The 24,418-nt window shown below is 40.2% G+C and overlaps 1 protein-coding gene across 10 annotated transcripts in view; it reads left to right on the top strand.

The window, feature by feature from the left end:
• The window catches only part of LOC136676432 (splicing regulator ARVCF-like), a 292,709-nt gene that overhangs the window by 188,301 nt on the left and 79,990 nt on the right, over nucleotides 1–24,418 (top strand). For 8 of the 10 annotated variants that reach the window (XM_066653451.1, XM_066653444.1, XM_066653449.1 and 5 more), the window contains 2 exons: nucleotides 406–426; nucleotides 12,589–13,220. In XM_066653451.1, coding sequence (XP_066509548.1) covers nucleotides 406–426; nucleotides 12,589–13,220 — 653 coding nt within the window. The remainder of the gene's footprint in view (nucleotides 1–405; nucleotides 427–12,588; nucleotides 13,221–24,418) is intronic. The other 2 variants (XM_066653446.1, XM_066653445.1) reach the window with 1 other exon arrangement.

The raw sequence follows: 24,418 nt of genomic DNA, 5'->3' as shown, positions 1-24,418 counted from the left end.
AAGTTACATGGTGTCAGGCCAACAGTCTCTGACTTTTGTTTCTTGGATCAGAGATCAGCAGCATGTTTTAAAAATCGTGTATGTCAAAAAACATGTTTGTGGCATCACGTGAACACAGCAACTGTCCTTAAATTGTGTGAAAGTTTCGTGAAGAATGGACCAATAGAAATGCTCCTGTAAAATTACTGTTTTTTAAATTGCACGTTTTTCTTGGATATTTTTTTCACTGCATTCTGCAGCAATTTTGAACCTTTATCCCGCTTTCAAATTTAAAAGCCACAGTTCCTTTATCCGTACTCCAGATGCCTGGTGTGTGTTGATACTTTGCTGCACACTTCATTCCTTTCTGTGTGTATTCCTGATTCCCTTTTTTGCTTTTGTTTTGTTGTGTTTGGATAAAAAAAGGACAATTCAGCTAACGTGAAGGTGAGTTTCAATGGTTGACCCCCCCCCCCCCCCCACACACACACACTGTCCATCTCCCCGGCTGTCACTCACCATTATGTTGCCCATTGAAGTAGTGTGGCGTCAGCCACTCAGTGCTGGTGTGAAATCACAGCATGGAGCCTCAATTTACCCAGCAGTCACCTCCTCATAACCTCCACATGCACTCACTCGCACACTCATAAATCCATTACAGAACCCAGACCTGAAAACTTTCAGAAAACTTCTGCGCAGCACTGGTCAGGTAATGGTTGTATTCTTCATCCAGTGTTACCCAAGCTTTTGAACATGAATGCAATTGTGTTGTCAGCTGATTCCTCACAAAGTTATTGCTTAAATTTGTCTCCTAAAATTTGGGGTCAAGGACCTCCCTTCATTGATGTTGAAGAAAATCTTCCTGAGAAAAGGAAATAGACACAAAAGAAGAAACTTTGCAAATCAAAGAAGCTACAGGTGTTCTGGACCACAACAGTACTGACAGTGTTTGGGATTATTTAGGAGGTTTTATAGATTTTTTTTATGAGGAAAATAGAAGTCTCTGAAGAGAATGGAAGCTTTAATAAAGACAAAAGTTGGACACTGGAAAGTAATTGGTATTAAATTTTCTTTGGTTAAGTTTGTGGTTTCTATCCCTTGTAAATATGTTAAACTATGTCAAATGTAAAAACAGTTTTTTTACTGTAAATATAATAAATGAAGGGTGGTCTCTGATTACATACCGTCAAAGTTCAAATAAAAACATGTCTCTCCAAAATAGGAACTTTACAGAAGAAGGAAAAAAACCTTCTTAATTTTAGTGAAAGTGAATGTGAAAATATTTTCTTCCAAGTAATTTGGAGCATTTCTATTGGCCGATTTATCATGAAATTTTCCACACAATGTGGAGGACAGCTTTTGTGTTTAAACGATGTAGTAAATTAAAAATCAACAAAAATGGCGATGCATGTTTTTAACTGGACAGCAACGTATCCTTGCTCATTCTATTAAATACACACATAAGCACAAGCACATTTATTCAGTATTATACACACAGCTTACACTTTTATCTGCCCCAACATTAGTGTGTCTGCTTCTGTGTTTTGCTGCTCAAACCCACAGCTCTCCATCTTCATCCTCTTTTCTTAGAAGTCGTCTTCTGTGAATGAGATTACCCTTAATTTACTCCTCCTCTCGTCCTGGCTGACCCCACATCAGGCCAGCAGATCGGTCTTTGGTTCACATTCCCTGTTGGGTTCAACTCAAGGCCTTATTAACCCAGTGGGCTTTAGGGGCTGGATCTGCAGTTCAGGGTATTGTCCAGTAGAACTCTGCCATATTCAGGTCCTAGTTACCCTCTACAAAAACATCCGTTAGAAGGGGATACACATTCCAGAGCTGGGCCATAACGGGATACATTTACAGTCAGGCTTTGTGCCATTCACACTCAACATGAAATATCTTGACAACCATTTGAGGTATCTACAAATTTCAAACTCAACTTTAAAAGAGAGAAACCACTACTTGTATACAGTGTGACCCAAAGGGTGGACAGTACTGAAAGTAACTCAAAAATATGTTTACGCTGATGGAAATTTGTTACATTCAACATCACATGTTTTACACAGCCTCGTCTAACATCCTGTTACAGACAGCTAGCTACGGTCAACGTTAGACTGTGTTTGGATTGCTCATTGTTGCAGTTGTGCAAAAACCTTGCATCTTCATTTTTGGTAATTCATCAACCTTCATTTTCTTTTTTCTTTTTTTTTTTCATTGGCCGTTTTAAATGATCCAAAAGATCGTTTCCCATTACATTAACAACAGTTTTAAGCGTGTTTTCTGTCTCCTGTAAATGTAATCATTTTGGGGGTGCCAGGTTTTGTTCCAATAGGGACACTATATACCCTATACCTATGTATACAAAAGGCTACAGGAAAACATCCGCAGTGGATTCAACCCACCCTCGGATTTAGGGTCCCTCTGGTACTGTTATTCCTGGATCAGAGTGTCATATGCCCATAGGGTCATCTTGATGTATGCCACTGTTAAATGGTCTCATGCTTGCTCCCCTGGAAATCAGACTTCCCGACACATTCTGGAAAAGCAACGCCAATCCAGCAGCAGCAGAGGTTACAAATAAAAGCCGGCAGGTGATTTAGTGCAGAGCCGCTGTGCTTAAACAGCTATCTAAATGCTAAAAGCTTCAAACTAGTTAGAGGTCTCTTAGATGCCACAGGAAAGAGACTCCATCTTTTGATCCCTTGCTATTATTCCTCTAGTAATCGTCCTGTCCCTCTGTCTGGCTTTTAGTCCATTTTTAAGTTAGATAAGCATCTGCGAAGAACATTTTTAGATCTCTACAATGGTTCTATGCCAAATAAAGGATTCTCTGAGTCTGTACATCCAAGTTAAAGAGTTTAAAAAAGCCTTAGGTGACCTGATTCTCATTCGCTTTTATATTCATAACTCTTAAAGCACAGAAAAATTATTTAAGATCTGCCAAATCCAGGTCCCCGTACAAGACCGTTTGTAAGTAGGCTACACACACCAGCGCTGCGACAGAGCCAAGATGGTTTTACAGGCAACATTCAGCTTTTGTGTCCCTCAAATATAAACTGAAATGCTTTAAACCATTTGAGAGCTCAAGAAACTTCCAATTCCACCTTGAATTAGAGAAAATATTTTCTGACAATATACCATATCAGCATATCTATATACACTGGGATATATACATATGTCCCAGCAGATGTAGCTTCGACCTCTGCTGGGATTTCAGATGGAAATCAGACACATATTCTACATCATGCCACTGAAAGCCAATCACAACAAAGTTGTATTTTCTTAGTACAAAATGAATACACATGAAAACACTGCCCTTTTCCTGACCAGCAATAAACTTAGCTTGAGCTATTTAAGAAAATATTTTTCAGCCCGGAAGTGGTTTTTTGGTTTATGACTTGGTATGTACACTCAAAACACATATCATTTCTCTCCTAGCAGAGTTCTGGACAGCCTTTACTAGCCCTTTTCTGACCCCTTTCCATCTCATTCCAGTTCCCTTTCCTTGCTACTTTGTCCCTCCTTTCCATCTTTGTTCTCCCTCCTTTTTTTTTTTCCTTCTGTTTGGATGCCTTCCAGGCTTTTCCTTCTGGAGCAATGTTAAATTAAACAGTGAAGCTGTTTTGCTTTTTGAAAGAGGCACGAAAATGAGACAATAAAAGCTTTATTGTGTCTCAGAGGGTTTTTTGTTTAGCCAAATAATTCATATCAAATACAGGATCCTTGGCCTGGTTTAGACACAGAGCTGTTTCGGAATGTTAACTAGGCCACTTAAAGAGCCGAAGAAAGTTGTCGTGAATCGTAAAGGGAACCATATAAGGAAAAACAAAAATTCCTCACTTTTTATGATGCTCTGTGTAAACCCATGAAGTTTTCCATTTACAGAAATACACTATATGCATAAACACCTGTTAGCATTCCTTATAATTAGTGAATTTATCTCTTTTAGGGTGCATTCACTGTGGAGCCAAATGTTCGGTTATGCCCACAGAGCTTGCACAATCTAAACAGAAAAGCATACAATAAAATGGGATTTAATGGGGCAGCTGCACATGAACCGAAACTCACCAAGCCTAATGTCTAGAGGGGTATAAAGCCCTGCAGCGTTGTACTGTTAATCTGTGGAACTGGACACCATGTGTGATGGCACATCATCCAAAATAGTGCTTGTAATCAGTGAATGCCTAGAAGAGTACAGTTTTTTTCCATAACCAGATTAGCCTGTTTAATTGAGTCACAGAGAGATTTCAAGGCAGTTGTAATGAATTATGATCCTAGCAATGCAAACATTATGAGTAAACCTAAAGTAAATGTAGAGCACCCTTTCAGCACCTAATTGAAAGAGACTCTTGCTACTTTTGCATCATATCCCTATGATCACATGTCCACCTGTGCTTATTACATCTGCCCCCAACCTCACAACTGCCCCACAGACAAAACCAGTAAATAATTCGCTGGTCTGTGCTTGGCTTGCTAGTATAGCACTAAACTCCAGCTGTGGTGCCACTCTATAAAGCTTCAACTAGTGAGCTCATGAAACCCTTACAGCCCTGTAAAAAAAAACAAAAAAAAAAACACCTGAACTTGCCATTAACTGTCCAACCTAGCGGGTAGACTCAGGCTTAGTTTTTAAAAGACTTTTGACATCTTTTGGTCATTAGTATATTAGCCAGCCAGAATGTATCTGCTGGGTGACCTGCTAAACTGGCACCAGACCAGAATAGAAGAGCAATGATTGCATTTTTTCTTTGGCAGAAAAGTTACAAGCTTCTTAGCAGGGACGTTAGCTTCATTCTACTTTGTAGAATATAATGCATTGTGAAGATGATTGTGCTATGCTTGATGCTGTTGTGTGTAAAATATACCTTTCACTTCTGTGTGCTCAAACTGTAAGAAAACATTCAGCTTGACCCCTTCAGATAGTTCTGTCCTCAAACACTATACGGTAAAGTTGTTCTATTCAGAACAACATTGAGTGCAATGCTAAGAAATTGCACTACATCAGCATGGCCGTGGTTGGTGAGATCTGATCAAATTGCAAGCAAAGCCACCGGCTACTCAGTTAGAGCTCATTTGGAGAGTAAAAGGCAGCACTACCACCCCCACACTTCACAGCAACAGCAGCTGATAAAACTGAAATAAGGGCCAGTTCCTGAATTTTGATCAAGTAAAGCTTAACAGTGAACTGAAGTGGCAGTGTATACCTGGCCTAACACAATAGGCACTGCGGTTCTTCAGTTTCCATATCAAACAAATGGCCCTTTTCAGTTCCTGGCCACAATAAGAGTTGAAAAGCAGCAAACACGTTTTCAGTAGGCAGAAATCTGTCTTGCGAGAATAACAGTGGGTAGAACAGGGCCTAAATAATTCAATAATGAATTCCAAACACCACAACAGCAAAACCACAATCTGTTACAGAGCATTCACACACTGTCTGGCATCCACCCAAAACATGAGCACCTCATCCATCAATTCAGAATTATAAATCACACATGATTGGTGTATATGTAAAATGGTTTCTCCCAGAATTAATTTCTGCTCAACAGACTTGGAGACCTGCCTGCTGGTGAACTGGTCTCTTGCCATCCATGAATGCCTCTGCAAGGGGAGGAGGGAGAGCTGTGGGCCTCCTGAGCATCTTCAGCCATCAGAACAGAAAAGCTTCATATATTTTACACAAGATTCCAGAGTTCAACAACATATCTTTACATAACATATCTATCCTACTTAGGTTATAAAACCAGTCAAACTGTCAGGAACACGGAGCGGACTGACTGAGGGCGGACGCATTCGCTAAAACACAGTAAACGTTTATTAAAGGAAAATAACAAAACAAAGAGACTTTTGACAGAAGGTAAACGAGCTAAACTGGACACTAAGAAATAAACAGGGTAAATGGGACAGACGGACAACAAAACGAAACGACGACAAAGGAAATGAAATGACGACGGGGGAAACTTCGGAGACAGACAGAAAACATGACCGACTGGACATAGAACAAAGGTAAACCAACACGACTGAGACCACGACAAAACAAAGGTGAAATGTTCGACAAGAGGATGTGAGACAAGAGGGCTTAAATACTAGACATAAACGAGACACACCTGGACAGATAACGAGGGGACGGGTTAACAAATGACAGACGAGGAGGCGGGACTAGAATAATAACAAACATAGCCATGTGCTAAAAGAGCACATGACCGGGGAAAACAGACATGACGAGACGAGGGCGTGACACAAACATTATGACAAATCTCATCGAAATTAGTTTCAAAATCATTTCCCATTAATCTTTAAACAACAACAACAACAACAAAAGTGTAAAATAATCAAAGCTTTCTTCTAATTTGAATTCTTAAAAATAGTGCTGTGTCTTAATGCCTTGATAGTTGAAAATATAGAAAATATAAATAGATTTTTTAAATACATATACAAACATGATTTCTCAACATTTCTGCAAAGTTAAATGGTGATTTAAATAAAGTCATTCAGGAACATTTGATGTGCTGGGAAAGAGCAACAAATTTCATATTCATGCTTTTGATTTCAAAAGAAATGTTGGAGAACAAGTTTCCAAAAGCTCTAAAAATCTTAGATGAAGGGCTTATTGCTTCTTTATGAGCATCAAAGAAATATAAATATTTTGTAACAATTGATGTTGCTTACTATAATTCCAAATAAAAAAATAAAAATGTGAAAATAACTGGAAAAAGGTGCTGTAATTGTACACCAGGGAAATAAGCAGTTTATTTATTTTTCCTTTCAACTTCAGAAGCACACGCAAGGTACTAACTACTGTAAATTATGTTGGAAAACAACATGGCAGGAAGTTATAAATTGTTCCATTTTTTTTTCCAGCCTGTTCAAGAGTGAAGTATAATATTAACCTCTAAGGAAGCAATTTTAATAACTTGAAGGACCAAACAAGCATGAAATGATGAAGGATTCGTTGGAAACTTCTGGAGTTAATGAAGCTGCTTCACTCTCTAAAGTTTTTGCTCCGAAAAAAAAAAAAAAAAGCTGTAAATAGTCAAACAGGGTAAAGGAATAGGTTTTAAAAACAGAGCTTTCCTTTGTAAGTGTAAGTTTTTTAACAAATGGCCATGCTCTAAACCCACACAGACTCAGATGGGCGCAGTCGCTCTTCGGGTTCTCTCTTCATTTTCATCGGCCTCATTAATTTCTGAGATGAATTTATAGCCATGAATAAAATAGCCAATTAACAGCGTGGCGGAGAGCCACTGGGCAGCATATTGGTTTCAGAATCTGTTCTGGGCATCGTAAGACAATGGCTCTTCTTTTTCTTCTCACTGCTAACATGTGGAGGCTGAGTGTGAATAAAAAGGTTGAACGGGGACAGCTGAGGGCGGGGTACTAATTTATTTAGAACTAGATAGGCAGAGACTGAGAATAAGAATGCGGCTCTTTTCCAGTTTGCAGGGAAATATAAACTCCTTAAGGCTTAGATGTGAGAACAGACAGCAAGCACGACATTTCTGGAGTTCTGGTAGGTGTCTTTTTAAAATGTTCAGAACTGACAGGTCAAAAGAATGTGTTAGAGGAGTAGAACCGGATCCGGCACCAGACAACCTTGGTTACATTGGCTTTCTGCCCTCTCTGGGAGGACCCATTAAGGTAACCATTTTATAACAGTTGTCAATTTCGGCCATTGATGTTTAAAGTAATATTTCAGTATAGCACCCACTTAATCAACCCATGGGCAGTTCAGCCAATGTAAATATTGATCAGCAACTGCATACATTTATTAATTATTAAAAATGTATGAATATAAACAAACCGTAGTGTAATTTAGACCAGCAGTTATAAAGAAAGTAAACCCTAAATGTTGTTATTAGAACCACAACTTATTTAGACTCAATTGATGGTATATTCTATTTGGTTTTTTTTTAGTGGGCTTTTTTTAACAAGTATTTTAAGACATACATTTTTAATCACTCAGATGGTAGAATTCTCCAAGACCCTGAAAATCCCAGAAAGCTTTTAGCCTACTATAATATCGGAAGTTGGCAGTGCTTTTTGATTATAGATTGCTCCCCTAGGGCCTTGGCTTCAGTGCAGATGAGCTCATATTGGTCTCTCTCCCCACATCTGAAGTGACTCCCTGTGTTTCTCCCCAATTTAAAAGCCATTCAGTGAAGGGAAGAGACTCAGATACAGAGAGCACTGTGGACAATGAGACACTTGGACCTGGGCTGAAGAGTAGCTGACATAGAGCATAGTTAGCCCTGTTGGCAGCTGCCCGGCAGAGTGCATGGTTAGCCCCCAGCAGCAGCTCAGTGATAGAGAGCAGGTAGCTTGCTGCTGACACTGCGGCTCACTGTGCTATTCATCCACAGCTCTTCAGTTTCTACCTTCTGCAGTGTCTGTGATCCGTGGGGTTCTCTGCATCCAGCCCTGGAGGAAGAGGAAGAAATCCTGAGGCCGATACCACACCAAACTTTTTCAGAATGTCAATCCAGTCTAGACGCAACTCTCTCAGTTGTCCATATTTAGCATGAAGCTAATAAGCATGTTGGGTAATACTGAGAAGGCTGGGTCCCACTCCGATTGTTTACATACACTTTCAATAGTGTTAATATTCTGCAAAGTAAACCACATGGATCTGTGACAGAATCCACAATACTAACACAACCTCACTCGGTTAAGAAGTTTGAATTGCAGCCATTGACCGTTATCATTATAAATTTAACATTTGATCTACAATCCCAGATAATCGTCAATTTATTCACGTAAACCGCTTAAGTGTCCAATTAGAAGAGGTGACAAGCAGCATGTTCTAATATCCATTTTGTAAGCTTAGTTGTTAAGGAAAAATGTAGGCAAACTCAGAACATTCTCAATTCTCCACCATCCTCCAAACTTAGCTGTCAGTGTTTTACCGGTTTTATTGTGTTACCTTGTTAATTACAAATTAAAGTTCAAATCATTCATTCAAACTTAAATTTGAATTTGCTATTGAAATAACTTAAATATATGGCAAACCTGTTGACTGAAGGAAATAGTCAGCATGTAGCATTTAGATATCAGGCACACACTTAACTGCAGATAGGGAGTAAGTTTAGTTACTACACCCTCTTTACAATGGAAAATCACAATTCAACATTTGTAGAAATCTGATAATCTGTTTCTTCTCAACTTAAGGTTAGAAAGAGCGTATATTTGCTTTATGGAAAGCCTCTTCTGAAGACTTACACTAGATTTTGTAACATTTCTATGAAGGTATAAGTGCACTCAGCCAGTTATTGATCCTGTGTGATAATTTCAAGAGGTGAAAAGTCACTACAACTCATCTCAAATGTTTTGAATGAAGCTAAATTACTCATGGAGTTCCATTACACAACAGTCCAATGTTAGCTGGCCTGTACCCCTCCAGTCCACATGTGGCTTTGTGCATGATGACCTGTGAAGCTGCTCCAGGGTGACCCATTTAATTGGCCAGTGCTTTCCATCTACAAGTTAAGATATATATGCCCATTGCTGGGCAGAAAATGGTTGCCCCAGATTAGATTTTGCCCAAGGCAGTGATTACACATGCCTTTAGAATGCAGTTGTTTGTTTTCTTGTTGAATGGATCTGTAAAGACATCTGTGAACATTGATAGAACATGAGATCTATGTAGAAACATGATGAATTCACCCCAGTTTGCTGCAATGGGGTTTACTCTTATTTGTTGGATTTTCTGAACAAGTACATATACACTGTTTACTTTAGAGGCATCCTGAAATACCCCTATGCTTGTTGAGCTTTTAAAAAAATGCAGATATGCATCCTAACACATACACCTCCCAGGGTATTAGGAAGGGTTAGGTGGTTTCTGAGTTAGAGTATCATGAACAGAAGGGCAGGCACTTTTTGATGTGTAGCTCCTTACATACTGAGCTCCAGGCTACAAGGTTATTAGACTCAGAAACATACTCTGCAAATGGAAATATCAATCATTCCAGCAAGGATGGCACTCAAATATAGCAAAGAAACTCAATATCCCCCCAAACCTCTTTTCATCTCTGAAGTTTCTAGGAGAGAGTGCTGTAATTTTCCTTTCGTCATCCGTCAGATTTAAGATCACAGAAAGGTCTGCTAAGATTGACTGATCTGAACATTAAGCAGTAACATTAAGGACCTGCCGATTCTGATAACAGGTAATACTGATCGATGTGTCGGTTTTTGCTGTTTGGCTTAAATATATAATACATAAATGAGGCTCAGTGAGTAGGATTCCCAACGATATTAATAAATCTACATAACCTCAATATCATCTGATAATATCCAACCAAGTGATATATCACTTGGGCTCAAGTTTGTGCACTATTGACCATGCTGTTTCATTTCTGATGATATCAAACTAGGTTTTGAGTAATCAAATAATCTTCAGCGCAGCTTGCAATTAATATAAAAGTGATTGTTTGGAAGTTTGGTTCAGTACCCAAGTTTATTAGAGTGACTATGAAGTTATAATACAGATATATCCGTTTCAATGGCTGCATGCACTGTGTAAAGTAAATAGAAATTGTTGCACAGATTAGAATGTTTAACGCAGGTTACGGTTAGGTTTTATTATTATTTTGTGACAGATTAATCTCTCGGCATAGCTAGGAGTGGGGGACACATAACTACATAAGAATCCCACAGTTTGTTCATTTCTGACTACTCCAAAAATCCTCCAAAACCACAAAATATTCATTTTTTCTAGTAGTGACCCTTATCACCACAGCAATATATACATGACTGCTTTGTACCCTCAGTTAAGATGAGATAAGATATAACTATAAGTGTTATTATTATGTTATTAAAAATAAGTGTGTTCGGGCGGCACGGTGGCTTAGTGGTTCGCCTCCCAGCGCTGGGATCTTGGGTTCAAGTCCCGTCTGGGTGGAGTTTCCATGTTCTCCCCGTGTCTGCGTGGGTTTCCTCCGGGGGCTCCGGTTTCCTCCCACAGTCCAAAAACATGGAGGGTAGGTGAATTGGCTTCTCTAATAACTGTCCTGGTGTGTGAATGAATGTCTGTATGTGTGTGCCCAGATATGGATTGGCACTCTGTCCTGGGTTAAACCCTAGTGCCCGATGCAGTCCTCCAAGTGGACGGTCGTTCCTGGTTGAGAGTACGCTGTGCGCGTTTGCACCAGTGTGTGTGTGGATTGAGCGTTCTGAGCGTTCTGAGCAGTGTGGATTGTAAAGCCTAGAAAGGGGCTATATACGTGTAAAGATACATACAGACAAATACAAGGATATAAGCAAAGCAGAGTGAACTAGAATTAAATACAAGATACAGTGTAAGAGTTCTCCAGATGGCCAATGTGTACAGGTGCATAGACAACGTAGTTCCAAACCAAAGTGACTACAGGACATGGCAGTGCAGTGTTAAAACATTAATAGAAGAAGTAGAGTGTGTATGAGGGAGGCATGATCGTCAAAATGAGCCTGAATGCTACTAAATAAATTAGAATGTAGAAATGTACACTCTGATTGCTGCAAGGAAAAAATGACTACTGGAAGTGTTCCTTCCTGCAACGGGGCAAGGCACCAGAGTTCAGTGGTGTAACTCTGCTATACTCTGCTCGAATGTGTCTGCAAATTGAAGGTAGCTTAGCTTGTTACTTGTTTGTGCTACTACTGTAGCTAATGCTATAAAATGAGTATGGTTAATTAGCATTTACACACCATGACATTGTCTTCTGTGATAAAAAAGTTAAATCACTGTAGTTTAAAAGACAACATTTTCTCTGGCATATGACCCCATGACCCACTGCCAGCCTTGCTCTTAAAAGGAACTTCAGTCTGTGCCACTGCTCCATGTAACATTTCAGGCTCTTTTATGCCAACTTTAGAAAACTGTATCCCACATGCTCAGTTTTGTCAAGAAACAACTGATTCCTCAACGTTTCCTACATGATTAAACCAATTACGATGGACATATTTCGTATAAAAGTTGGCATAGTTTAATTTCAAATCCAGTGCCTTGGAGTACAAAATCAAAACAACGAAAAACAATGCTGAGTTACTTACTAACAACATTGTATTTGATTCCATTTCACCACTGCTCTGTGGTGTCCCAGTTTGAGGAAGATGGCTGTGTGTTGCTGTGCTTTGCCCCACTCACTCATAACCATTTGTCTTTAGATACAGTTGGACATTTTAACTGTTGTCTGGCTTACTGCAAAATACAAGTGTACTATCTATTCCAAATACAAATATATATGTTGAGAAATTAGTTTATTCACATGAAGCACATCTAGGATTAGTTCTGATTGCTGCAGTGTCACCATGACAGTGGTATAAAGTTAATGCTAGAGTTATTTTATGAAACAGCCTCACATAGATTCAAGAATATATTAAGAAATACTGTATATCTCCATAAATCTCTAACAGGCCTAGAACGTCACAGTAATGTTCTTCTAGGGAAAAAGACACCTTAAAAATTAGGTCATATTTTTAGCTTAAAATTACAGCTTCAGAATAATTGTGATGTCATTAATTGTCATTACAAATCTAGGCTCAGCACTGCAGAAAAAGCATTATGTAACTTTAGGAAGCAAAGTGGCATTTGCTCATGACATTGACGTCTCTTCATTAATTCCTTTTTTTCAGGTAACCAAGATGGTCAAGACAGTGACCACACGCACAGTCCGGCAGGTTCCACTGGGACCAGACGGTCTCCCTATGCCAGAGGGTTCCTCTCCTATGGGAAGCTACACAGACTCCATCGACCGGTGCTTCATGAAGAATGGCGATCGCTTCGTCACGCCACAGGCCACATCCACCCTCACCCGCTCCTACGGACACAACTACAACAACTCGTACGGCGAGACACCGGAGAGCCAGTATCGTCACTTTGGCCTGCATGATGCTTACGGAGATGTCGCAGACAACTACGGCAGTCTGTCCCGCGGCATCAACTACCGGCCCTACAGGCCCTACATGGCTGCAGGCAGCTACCGGATGGAGAACAACTACACCACCCTCCCCATCCGCAAGGAGGATTATGGGCACATGGCTCAACCGCAGGTCCCCATGGGCAGCAGCACTGTGGATCTGAACCGCTCCCAGCCCGAACGCTTCCAGCCCGAACCGTATGGATTGGAGGATGACCGTCGCAGCCTCGGACCCGATGACGAGGAGCCATATGATCTGGAGCCCGATTACTCCACTGCTAACCGCCGCACACTGCCTGGCCCTGTGCGCACCATTAGAGAGCCGCTGCGTGACGGCCCTCGTGTCAGGTAACTCTTCTGATACTCAATTCTATATGATCCTATTATTTTCTGTGTCTGATTTTTTTAAATCTAATTCCAGTCTGATCTCAAACTGTTCCTATATCTTCTGGACCTTAAGTTCAAAGTGTACTGCAAACCGAGACTGAGTCGACTCCAAAGGATTCAAGTCTATGAATCATTGGGCAGCTTTTGAAAAGAGTGACTCCCAGATGCTCAAAGAATCAATTCTTTGGGAGTCAACTCCTCTTTTCTAGTCTTCCAGGCTGCTCGCTTTGTCCTGACAACAGTAAACAGGCAGAGCTTACTCCTGTTTAATGTTATATTTCCTTGCGATTTTCTGTTTCCAAATCAGAAATGACAGGTAATTCATCAGTCTTTTAGCATTTTCCTTTAGGTTTTATTTGTTGATGAAAAGTGTAAAACATTTTTGTCATAGTTCCCATCTTCAACTGAAGACCTAAAAAATAGGTCGCCAATGAAAATGTATCATCATAGTTTTCGATAATTAAATTAACAAGTCTAGTGTGATATTAGTTTGATTTTAAAGATCTCTGAGTGTGAGCTCAGACCGGCAGCATCATCTGAATCTGATCTTGGCGTCTTAATATCAGTATTATTTGATTCTGATTGTGTTTAATCCCCATTTTATTGGAGTCTGATCTTAGTCTGATCTCTAAAACCAGAGACTATCGTCTCAAAGGACCAAGAGTCTGATCTCATTTCAGCATTCCGTTTAGCATGTTGATGCGCTCCTTTGGTGAGACGAAAGCCCTTGAAGATTATGGGGGCAGTGCTGCTTGTTTTCTCGTTTAAGATTCATAGTGTGAATTGGACATGTAGCTGCAGCCTTGATGTGATTGCCTCCGTGCCGTATTCAAATGTGGCGTCTCTAGAGAAGAACACCGGCTTGTGCTGTTCAGGTAATGGAGGACCCTTATGATGTAGAGAAGGGATGTGATAGGGAAAAGAAGCAAAAAAAGCTTTTTGAAGGTATACTCCAGTGGTTTAAACCTAATCTCTGTCTGCCACATCTGTATTAAACACTAGACTTCCAGAGACAATCATTTTGACATGGTTTCCTAGAGGAAAAAGCTATTGACTCAGAATACATTTTCGACAGAAGCTACTGGGTGCTGAATTTCATCAGTAAATGTGTATTTTTGTAGAAAACTTTAATGGATTCATAAGCCAGATGTTATAAATTAAAGCGTAAATATGTATTGTTCATTCTTTTGGATTTGTCACTTGTTTTCCGGAGGGAGGAAATGGTAATAATTCATAATCAGCTCAGTTAGTGGTCTGGCTGATCACCATGGATACCAGAAAGTGAAAGAAACTAACAGTGCACTATATGGCCAGAAGTTTTTGGACATTTGCTCATCCAATATTTCTTCAGAATTGTTTACTACTAATAATAATTGTAATAATAATAATAACAATCATTATTGTAATTATTAATCCAACACTTCCTACATTAATTGGAGCTCTGTTACTCCAAAAAATCATATTAGAGAGGGGCTTTACACCCTTTAAGTCAGTGCTTGGCAGTGAGCATGATGACTTTGTGACATAATGTGGAAAATGTTGGATATATTTTTAACATTAGTCACAAGTCACTGGGATGAACGTCCAAGTCCGTACGTTAGAGATTCATGTCTCAGACTTAGGGCGGCACGGTAGGTAGTGTCGCAGTCACACAGCTCCAGGGGCCTGGAGGTTGTGGGTTCGATTCCCACTCCAGGTCACTGTCTGTGAGGAGTTGGTGTGTTCTCCCTGTGTCCGCGTGGGTTTCCTCCGGGTGCTCCGGTTTCCTCCCACGGTCCAAAAACACACATTGGTAGGTGGATTGGTGACTCCAAAGTGTCCGTCCGTGTGTGTGGGAGTGAGTGAATGTGTGTGAGTCTGTGTTGCCCTGTGAAGGACTGGCGCCCCCTCCAGGGTGTATTCCCCGCCTTGCGCCCAATGATTCCAGGTAGGCTCTGGACCCACGGCGACCCTGAATTGGATAAGGGTTACAGATAATGAATGAATGTCTCAGACTTGCAAGTCAACTTGGGCTTTGATTTGTTGGGAGTGTAAATGTTATGTTCTGTGACTCTTAGACCCTGTTCACACCTCGCATTAAGAAACATTTTGGGTGATCCAATCATGAATGAACGCCAAAACAAATAGCCATCCACACCTGGCATTAGTTAAACTGGTCTCTCTTACTTGTGATCGGTTTTCTGGAGGAGCAGCATGGTGGAGTTGGTGCTCCCACGATTGGGATACAACAGAAATTTTGCAAAACACTTAAATAACTTTTTTTTTTTTGGTCAAAGAAACATAATAAACACGCCCAGGAAACACTGAAGGGTCTACTTGACAAACATACAAGTTGAAACTATTCTAGAACCTTGTGAGAGAAATGTATTTAACAAGAGGCATATTACAGTCTTTGAGTCAGAGTACAGTCCCATCCACTAAAACACAGACACACATTAATCTAAGTATCTTTTTTTTTCTGCAAAACTCTGGCTGGGTCAGTGGTTCACTTGATGCTGTCAAAGATGCCTCAAGACAATTTGCCGTTCACACAACACAAATAATGTGGTCATATGCATCTCTGACAACCTTTGGGTGCGTTTTTGTGTGATCGGATTACAATGCATCCTCGAGACATGGTGTAGCCCATTCACACCTGTACTTTGTGCTGGCCTCTTCTGATTGAATCAGCCAGGACGCATGTTAATGCCAGGTATAAAGAGGGCTTTGGATTTGTCTTAGACTCTGAATGTTGTGGCATCTCTGGGATATAACACTGTCTGAAAGAAATGTTGTGCACCAGCTTATCTGTTTAGACTGAAAACATTCTATGCATATTTTAATAATAACCAGCGAACACAGGTTGTGTCAGCAGTAAAAAGCCTTGTGTTGCGTTGCTTTCAACAGAACCCCCCCCCCCCCCAGAAAATAATCATTTTCCCTGCATTCCAGCAAATGCTGGAGCCCCCACTGGCTCCTTGCCACAATACAGTGCACAAAAGGGCCCTAAAAAAAGACAGAGCAAATGAAAAGTGACATTTGACATGAAGCGGAGAACTGTGTGTGTCAGACGGCGAGAGAGAGAGAGCGAGAATGTGTGTAGACAGTGTGTGTGTTAAAGAGAGCTTTTCTTTCTGACCAGTGATCTGTGGCAGATGGGGTTATTAAACTTGCTTTTGAACCTAAGAGAGCCTGGCTGGAAGCCAGAGAGAAGGAAAAGATAGAATGAATGAATGAATGAATGAACAAATGAATGATTGTGGAAGTCTTCAGTAAGCATATTCTACTTTTTTGTTTTTATCTTGTATGTATTGACTTATAGCTATTTAGAATTAAACAGGTCGGGTTTGTTACTGTCCCTTTTAGACTTGTCTGATTATGATTGGCTCCTCTGTACTGTGCCCTGTTTAAAAATTAAACACTTTGTAATTTCAGCCACTGGCTGAACTAAGTGGTTATAAGCTAAATAGGCACATACACGCAGTCTGCATTTATAAACGTTTATGTGAAAGAATGTGTCATTCCAAAGTCAGATGGTGAAATTTCTTCCATCCTAGATATTCCACGATCAACTGTGAGAGTTATTATTGAACAGTGGAAATATTTAGGAGCCACAGCAACTCAGCTACAAAGTAGCTGACCAAGTTCAGTTACAGATAGAGGAGTGAACTTTTCAAACTTTGTATCTAGGTGTGTACTGGTTCTGAAATGAACACTGGAATCCATTGTTCAGCAGCCTGTGCTTGTGCGTGTGTGTATGTGTGTGTAAAACTCACAGGCCACACATGTTCAGAGATTAAAATTCTCTGTCTCTACAACGGATCTCTGTCAATTGGATTCCAGAGAAGCCACACAAGGCTCCAGACTAATGTCCTCCCATCATCCCAGGGATGCTAAAAATAAATACAGTACATAATTATTATGTGTGTTAAAACATAGTGCATCTCAATTCCTAGTGAGCTACCTTACTGATCACTGCCTACACAGACAGCCATCTATCACATCCATCACAGTCAGCATTCCAACCAACATTCAGCCACATAAAAGAAGTAATTGAAACACTCAATTTAGTGTCATGGACAATTTATTACTATATTAATCATATGTGCTTTGGAGGAACAAAGAAATGGACAGGAGTTTGTATGTGCACTGGTAAGATGCTGAAATAAATAACACAGTCAGACAAAACCCTGTTTTAGTCACAAAGCTGCGATAAAAAAATATAAAATGCACAGTTCTTCTACTGCAACAAGGAACCATCAACAAATTACATTACATTATTATTATGGCAAGTGGCAGTAGATTTGTTTATTTATTTTATGCGTGAATGTTAAATTGCTTGTTGTCTATTCTTTTACATGTTTTGTTTTCGCACATTGTTTTGCAATATATATATATCTCACATAGTAAGTTTGTTTTATTTATTTCCATTCTGAATGGGGATTAAACACAAAAACAAGGCCCTGAAACTTGTGATCTATACTACATCAAGTTCTGTTTCAGGAACCTGAGGAAATCTTATCTTATCTTTTCTATGATATTTATGCTTTATGATATTAGACCACAATTTCGTTCCACCCCATGTACCACATGTGATGCGAATGACAAAGCTTCTGTAAATCCCTGAATCCTATTGTACCCTTTAGAGTTAAATTAATTAATTCATTCGTTACACTTATAGAGCGCCTTTCTAGACACCCAAGGACGCTTTACTATCTACACTGCTCAGAACGCTCAATTCACACACACACACACACTGGTGAGAAGCGGCAGCCAAACGCGCACAGCATACTCTCAACCAGGAACGACCGTCCACCTGGAGGACTGCATCGGGCACTAGGATTTCACCCAGGATAGAGCGCCAATCCATATCTGGGCACACACATACAGACATTCATTCACACACCAGGACAGTTATTAGAGAAGCCAATTCACCTACCCTCCATGTTTTTGGACTGTGGGAGGAAACCGGAGCCCCCGGAGGAAACCCACTCAGACACAGGGAGAACATGGAAACTCCACCCAGATGGGACTTGAACCCAAGATCCCAGCGCTGGGAGGCGAACGTGCTAACCACCAAGCCACCGTGGACCAATTCATTCATCCAATTCAGGGCCGCACCAAGGTAAACTCAAACATACACTATATATCCAAAAGCTTTACATTAGATGCTGCAACATTGCTGTTAGAATTTGAGGGCATTCACAAGAGCTGAGGACAAATTATACTGTTGTGTGACAGGTTCTCACTCCAGCTCATTACAAAGATATTAAATCATGCTCCATCACCTGAGGGAACCCATAGCTATGCACTGAGAGTTTTTTTTTTACCTTTCCTGCTTACATTTGGCTAAGTGTTTGATGGCCTTAGACTCACGTGGAGCTACTCGTGGTCCGTGCATGTTAATGTAGCATAAATAACTGATTATAGGTGTGTCCAAACACATTTGGTGACCGGGTATGTTTGTACGTAGCTTGTACAGAAGCAGCTGGTGATGGTGCAGACTCTCCCTCATTAGCAGTTCCGTTATACCAGAGTAGGAAACCATCTCCATAATGAAGGAGGGAATCTGAGAGTCATAATTACAGCTTATTGCACAGCTAGATCCCAAACCCTCAATTATTCTCCAACAAAAATTGAAACATTTTAGTGACAGCTAGTGACAGCCGAGTTGTTTAATCAGTAGCGGATTTTACACAAACTTTGTGTACGAGTGCAAAAGTTTGGGGAGCCCTAAATAAAAATAAGTACAGTGAACTAATTGGCTTAATTGAATGCATTTTACTTGTAAGTTGATTTTAAATTAGTAAAAAGTTATGCTTCATATTTTGCTAAATCTTAAAAGACCCTCTACTCCCTATTTGCACTCTATAGGCATGAAACTAAATAAACTAAATATACCTCTCTGTTTCTTTTTCTTTGTTCCAGCGGTACAGGATTTGGGCGCATGGTGCATGGACAAGGGTTTGTCTCAGGTTTATTTATTAAATTACTTGCTGTGGAGGGCCTAAGGGCTTGTGAAGAGGCAAAAAAATGAAAGAAACTTTGATGTAAAATGGTACTGAACCTGTTAGAGCTTTGTATACAAGTAGAAGGACTTTAAAATCTATTCTAAAACATGACAAAGCTGACGCAGTATGACTAGAACAGGAGTAATGTGCTCTCTCTACCTGTTTTTTTTTTTTTTTAATCTAGCAGCACAGTTCTAAATTAGATGTAGCTTCTTAATTGACTATTTTTTACGGAAAAAAACAAGTACCAGAGGGTTTCATTGTGTAAAAATCAAGCAGCTAGCGATGCAGTCAGCCTAGAGCCGTAATCCATTTTGGGGAATGTATTGTTTCATGAACTACGTAGTGCATTACAGAGTATAGAGAGCCATTTGAGATGCAGTCTTATTATCAACAAAATGTAATTTGACCTGGAGCATCCAAACTTTTGCATCTAACTGGTAGTTGTTCGGTCTCACACTCTCTCTTGATTTTTTTTTTCCTCTTACTATAGCTCTCCTGTGCGGTCTCTCTCTCTCACTCTCTCTCTCTCTCTCTCACACACACACACACATACACACACAACACACTATCACTCTCTGTCTCTCTGTGGGGGGCTTGTTGTCATGGTGATTAATAGTCTCAGATGCACCCTGCCAGACGAAGGGGGTGTGGCCACTCCTATCGCTAATGGATCACACTACCCTTGGTCGACCCTTTGAGCACCTGCCGTTGTCAAGGAGACAGCCCACATGGGACTTTGGTGGGGGTCTCAAAAAGACATTGGACACACCATCCATCCATAGATCAATGAGTTAATATGACAAGGAGGCCAGCACAGTGCATTAGAGTATGGCCATCTTAAGTGGGAGTGTTTGTTTTTATATTTATCTTCCAGAATCCTTTTCATTATTCAGAATGAGAAAGTATTCTAGCAGCTGATAGAAAATGATGAATGAAGTATGGGCATGCCTAAGTATAGAATGGTCCTGCAGTCTGATTGGCTGAGTCAAGTTGTATAAAATAACAACATGTGCAAAGCTACTTTAAGTTTCACCCATTGTAGAAACAGAGATTCACTATAGTATAAACACAGACTGTATTAACTCTGTAGAATGATGAGCTCTGGACCATGTCCAAAGCCAAATGTCAACTAGGTACACTAGAACTAGAGGCATAAACTAAAGGCAATGCTGGGCTGGAAACCGTACCTTTGGGTGGCCGTGGTCTAATGGTTAGAGAAGAGGGCTTAGGCCTGAAAGGTTGTTGGTTCGATTCCCACGAACGGCAGGAAAATCTTGGGCGGCAGGAGTAAAAAACAGCTCTGTCCTCCTCCCTCAATCCAGTACTGAGGTGTCCTTGAGCAAGGCACTGAACCCACAGGCACCGGGGACGGCTGCCCTCCTCTCCTAGTATGTGTTCACAGCCTCTAGTGCACTAGTGTGTGTGTGTGTGTTCACTGCCACAGATGGGTTAAATGCAGAAGACCCATTTTGTTCTACAACGACAAGTTACTGCAGATTTCATTTCTTTGGGATGAGTTTGAGTGGTCCATAACTAATCATCTAACCTGAATACCAGACTTCACTAATGCTCTTGTGGCTGCCATTAAATCATCACAGCAGCGTTCCAACATCTTGTATAAGGCCTTCCCAGAAGAATACAAGGTATTAATGCAGCAAGTAGAAACAAACTACGTTTTAATATCCTTCATTTCAGAACAAAGTTTGGAGGAGTTGTCTACAAACTTTTGGTACAGTATACGCTAATGGTTGGCTAAGAGTGAATGAAAGTTCATTTGAGGCTGTTCAGTTTATTTAATTGTTCTCAGTATTGGCTTTGTTTCCATGTTTGTCTTTAAAAAGATGAAGAGTGTGTGTGTGTGTGTGTGTGTGTGCGCGCACACATGTATTCACACTGAGGGAGATTGCAGCTGTGTGTGAAATGCTGTCCATGTGGAAAGATTCACAATGTACTTCTCATGTGTGTTTTCTTTCCTTATAAGGGAATGTTTTGAGTCAGACAGAAGAGACCTTTATTATGAAAAAGAAAGAAAAATAATGGGTGAAAATGAGACTTTTATGTCTGGTTTTTTGCAGAGAGACACACGCACGCACACACGCACGCACACACACACACACACACACACAGACAAACACACACCCCACACACACCGACATTAGGGACATTCAGCTTCATTATAGTTTAGTAGAAGCTTCTGTAATCAGTGTCTGAAGCCACATTTCTAACATCCTGAAAATACACACACACATAGAGACACAAACACAGACACACACACACACACACACAATGGCGCCAATTTAAATGCAAATCCTGACATTCCCATCACTCAGAGTGGCCGGCTCTTTCTGCGTCCATCGGAACTGTCTCTCAATAATTTCAATTTACAAAGTGTGTGTGTGTGTGTGTGTGTGTGTGCGTTTATGCGTTTATATGTGAATGGTGGACAGATATAGAAGGTGAACTATAGAGGGATGAAGGCTTTGAAGTAGACATGCTAATGATATCATTTTTATGCTCTCTCTCTCCCTCTCTCTCTCTCTCTCTCTCTCTCTCTGTGTGTGTGTGACTGACCCAAGCCCGTGGCTTCATAGCCGTGCCCTTCAGAGACACACACACACACCGCCAGCTGCAGAGGTGACCTGACCACACACACAGAGAGCATAATTACCACTCTTCATCACAGCCAAAGCTCAGCCATGTTTTTTATTTTTACTGCCTGCTTTATGACCATGTCTGGGTCCTTTTGGGTGGAGTTCGATCATAAAGAGTAAAAGAGGGCTGGTCAGATAAATACACAGCAAACACAGTTTTAAGGCACCTGCTTGTCATCCGAAATGAAAGGTATTAATAGGTAGTCTGTCCCTCTCAGCTACAGTACTGGGTTCTGCTTTTCTGGGAAGGCTTTACCATAGATGCTAGAACATGGCTGTAAGCATTTTGGTGGCTTTCAGCCACAAGAACATTTGTGAGGTCGGTTATTGATTTTGGATGATTAGTTCTAGCACTCCAGCTCATCTCAAAGCTATTGGATGGTGGTCTCTCAAGTACCACACCTGGGGTCTGTAGAGACCTAACGATACTTGGCATTGGGGAAAAAGTGGAATTTTCTTTATAGCCATTTTATGAAAAGTGCTACCAGTATTACAAGGCATATGATGTGGGCACCAGAAAGACCTGTACATACTTATGGACTATAAGATTTCAAGGAAACTAATACAAAGTCCACACTGTGTCAAACTGTATGCCAGCAAGGTGGAGCCTCAGTGTGGGGCTTCTAATAAAGCATTCAAGATACATGAAATACGCAATTCATACTAACAGCATGTATTTGACACAAACTTCATCGTTTAATTTCAGGAACCTGCCCAATACCACCTCCATTATGGCATCTACACACAAAACTAACACCAAACCACCAAATAACACTTGCATCCATACTCTCTTATATCAGACAGGACTTTTTGACTTTTAAAAGCACTTTACCCAGGGGTTCTTTTTTTTCCTTTTTTTATATATATTTTTAAATATATATATTATTTAAAAAATACTGAAATTCATAAGAAATAGCATCCCTACGTCATTAATACCCAGAGAGGCCTTGAGATGCTAACACATCATAATATAAAAGCATGACTCTAATCCTCTCCTACAAAAGCCTCCTTTCAATGGGTCTTTTGTTTGCAAGCTATGAACACGTTCATGGAGTTTGGAATATTACACGTGCCATCCTCACCAATGTCCTAACAATTAGTTCTGGTTCACAGAGAAATGTGAAAAGCAAATCTGGGCAAGACTACTTTGAAAATTCGTGTTTCATGCAGTTTTTCCCCGTATGCCACACACACACATATATATATATATATATAAAACTGTAGTCTGTGTTTGCAGAAAACCCATCAAAAGACACAGGATGACACTTTTAATGACTACTGCAGTCTCAGAATTATTCCACCCCCTGAAGAGAGAATCCTTCATAAGAGGGCACATCTGCAAGTCTGGTGTTGTCTCAAGCACACTTGTTGTAATTAATCAAGAGCTATAATAGCTATGCTAGTTGAGTTTAGCTATTTAAATAGTACTTTGGGTAGTGTATTTGGGTGGTTTATTGCAAACAGCTGACGATTTTTGCTATTAAACCTAATTTATAATGGGGTTGAATAAATTGATTGCAACTGTAATAAGCAAAACAATTAGCATCATGCTTACAGTACGTCTAATGCATCACACAAATGCCTCAAGCCTTGTTGGGTTGTTAGGCTACAGTTCTAATAAGCAAGACCAGGCTGTGCTCTAGCCTAATAGCCTCAGCTCAGAGTGAACCCATTATGTGAAGTATTATAAAAAGATAAAAATAAACCTCCTCGTCATTCTAAATAATCAAGATCAGTTCAAAACTATACAAACAAAGCATTCCTAGGGCTGTCTTTCTGGCTACCAGCGTGGATAAAAGAGAACAGAAAATCAAAATATGGCCACCATATGCTTATCATATTTTTTTTATAACAAATGTCATGGAATTGACCACTCTAGACAATGCATATATTTTTAGCTCAAAGACATCGTTCTCAGAATTTCTAAACAAAAAAGTTGCATGGATTCCCAATCTCTTTTGGGAAATAAATAATGTGGCAACGTTTAAAGCAATATCCACATTGTTCTCCATATGGACTTTTATTTTCATTTATTCGTTTTCTAATGCATCGAGATTGTTTTGTGCTTGAGTTAAGACAAAGGGAACTTAATGGAGAGTATAATAACATAAAAACAGTAAAAACATATTTGTTCATTCACTGGGCGCAAGGCAGGAACACACCATAGAGGGGGCGCCAGTTCTTTACAGTGTGACACACACTCACATGTTCATTCACATTCTCACACCTTCGGACACTTTTGAGTAGCCAATCCACCTACCAACGTACGTTTCTGGACCGTGGGAGAAAACCGAAGCTAGATATTTACTATCAAATTATTATTATTATTATTTGATGTCCTCATTATTATATATGTTATATATTTTTATTAGATATTCACAATAGTGTAGTGTGATGACTGGTGCACCAGACTGCTCCGGTCACTCGGGAAAGTTACTGTGCTGTTAGTGGTCAGATAGCAGACCTGAAGGAGTCAGCAGTAAAGTGGGGTGACCATGGAAGCTCTGTCTGTTAT

This window comes from Hoplias malabaricus, chromosome X2, assembly GCF_029633855.1.
Source record: "Hoplias malabaricus isolate fHopMal1 chromosome X2, fHopMal1.hap1, whole genome shotgun sequence".
Taxonomy (NCBI): Eukaryota; Metazoa; Chordata; class Actinopteri; order Characiformes; family Erythrinidae; genus Hoplias; species Hoplias malabaricus.
The sequence above is the reverse complement of the archived record's forward strand: the minus strand, read 5'-3'. Positions and strand labels throughout refer to the sequence as shown.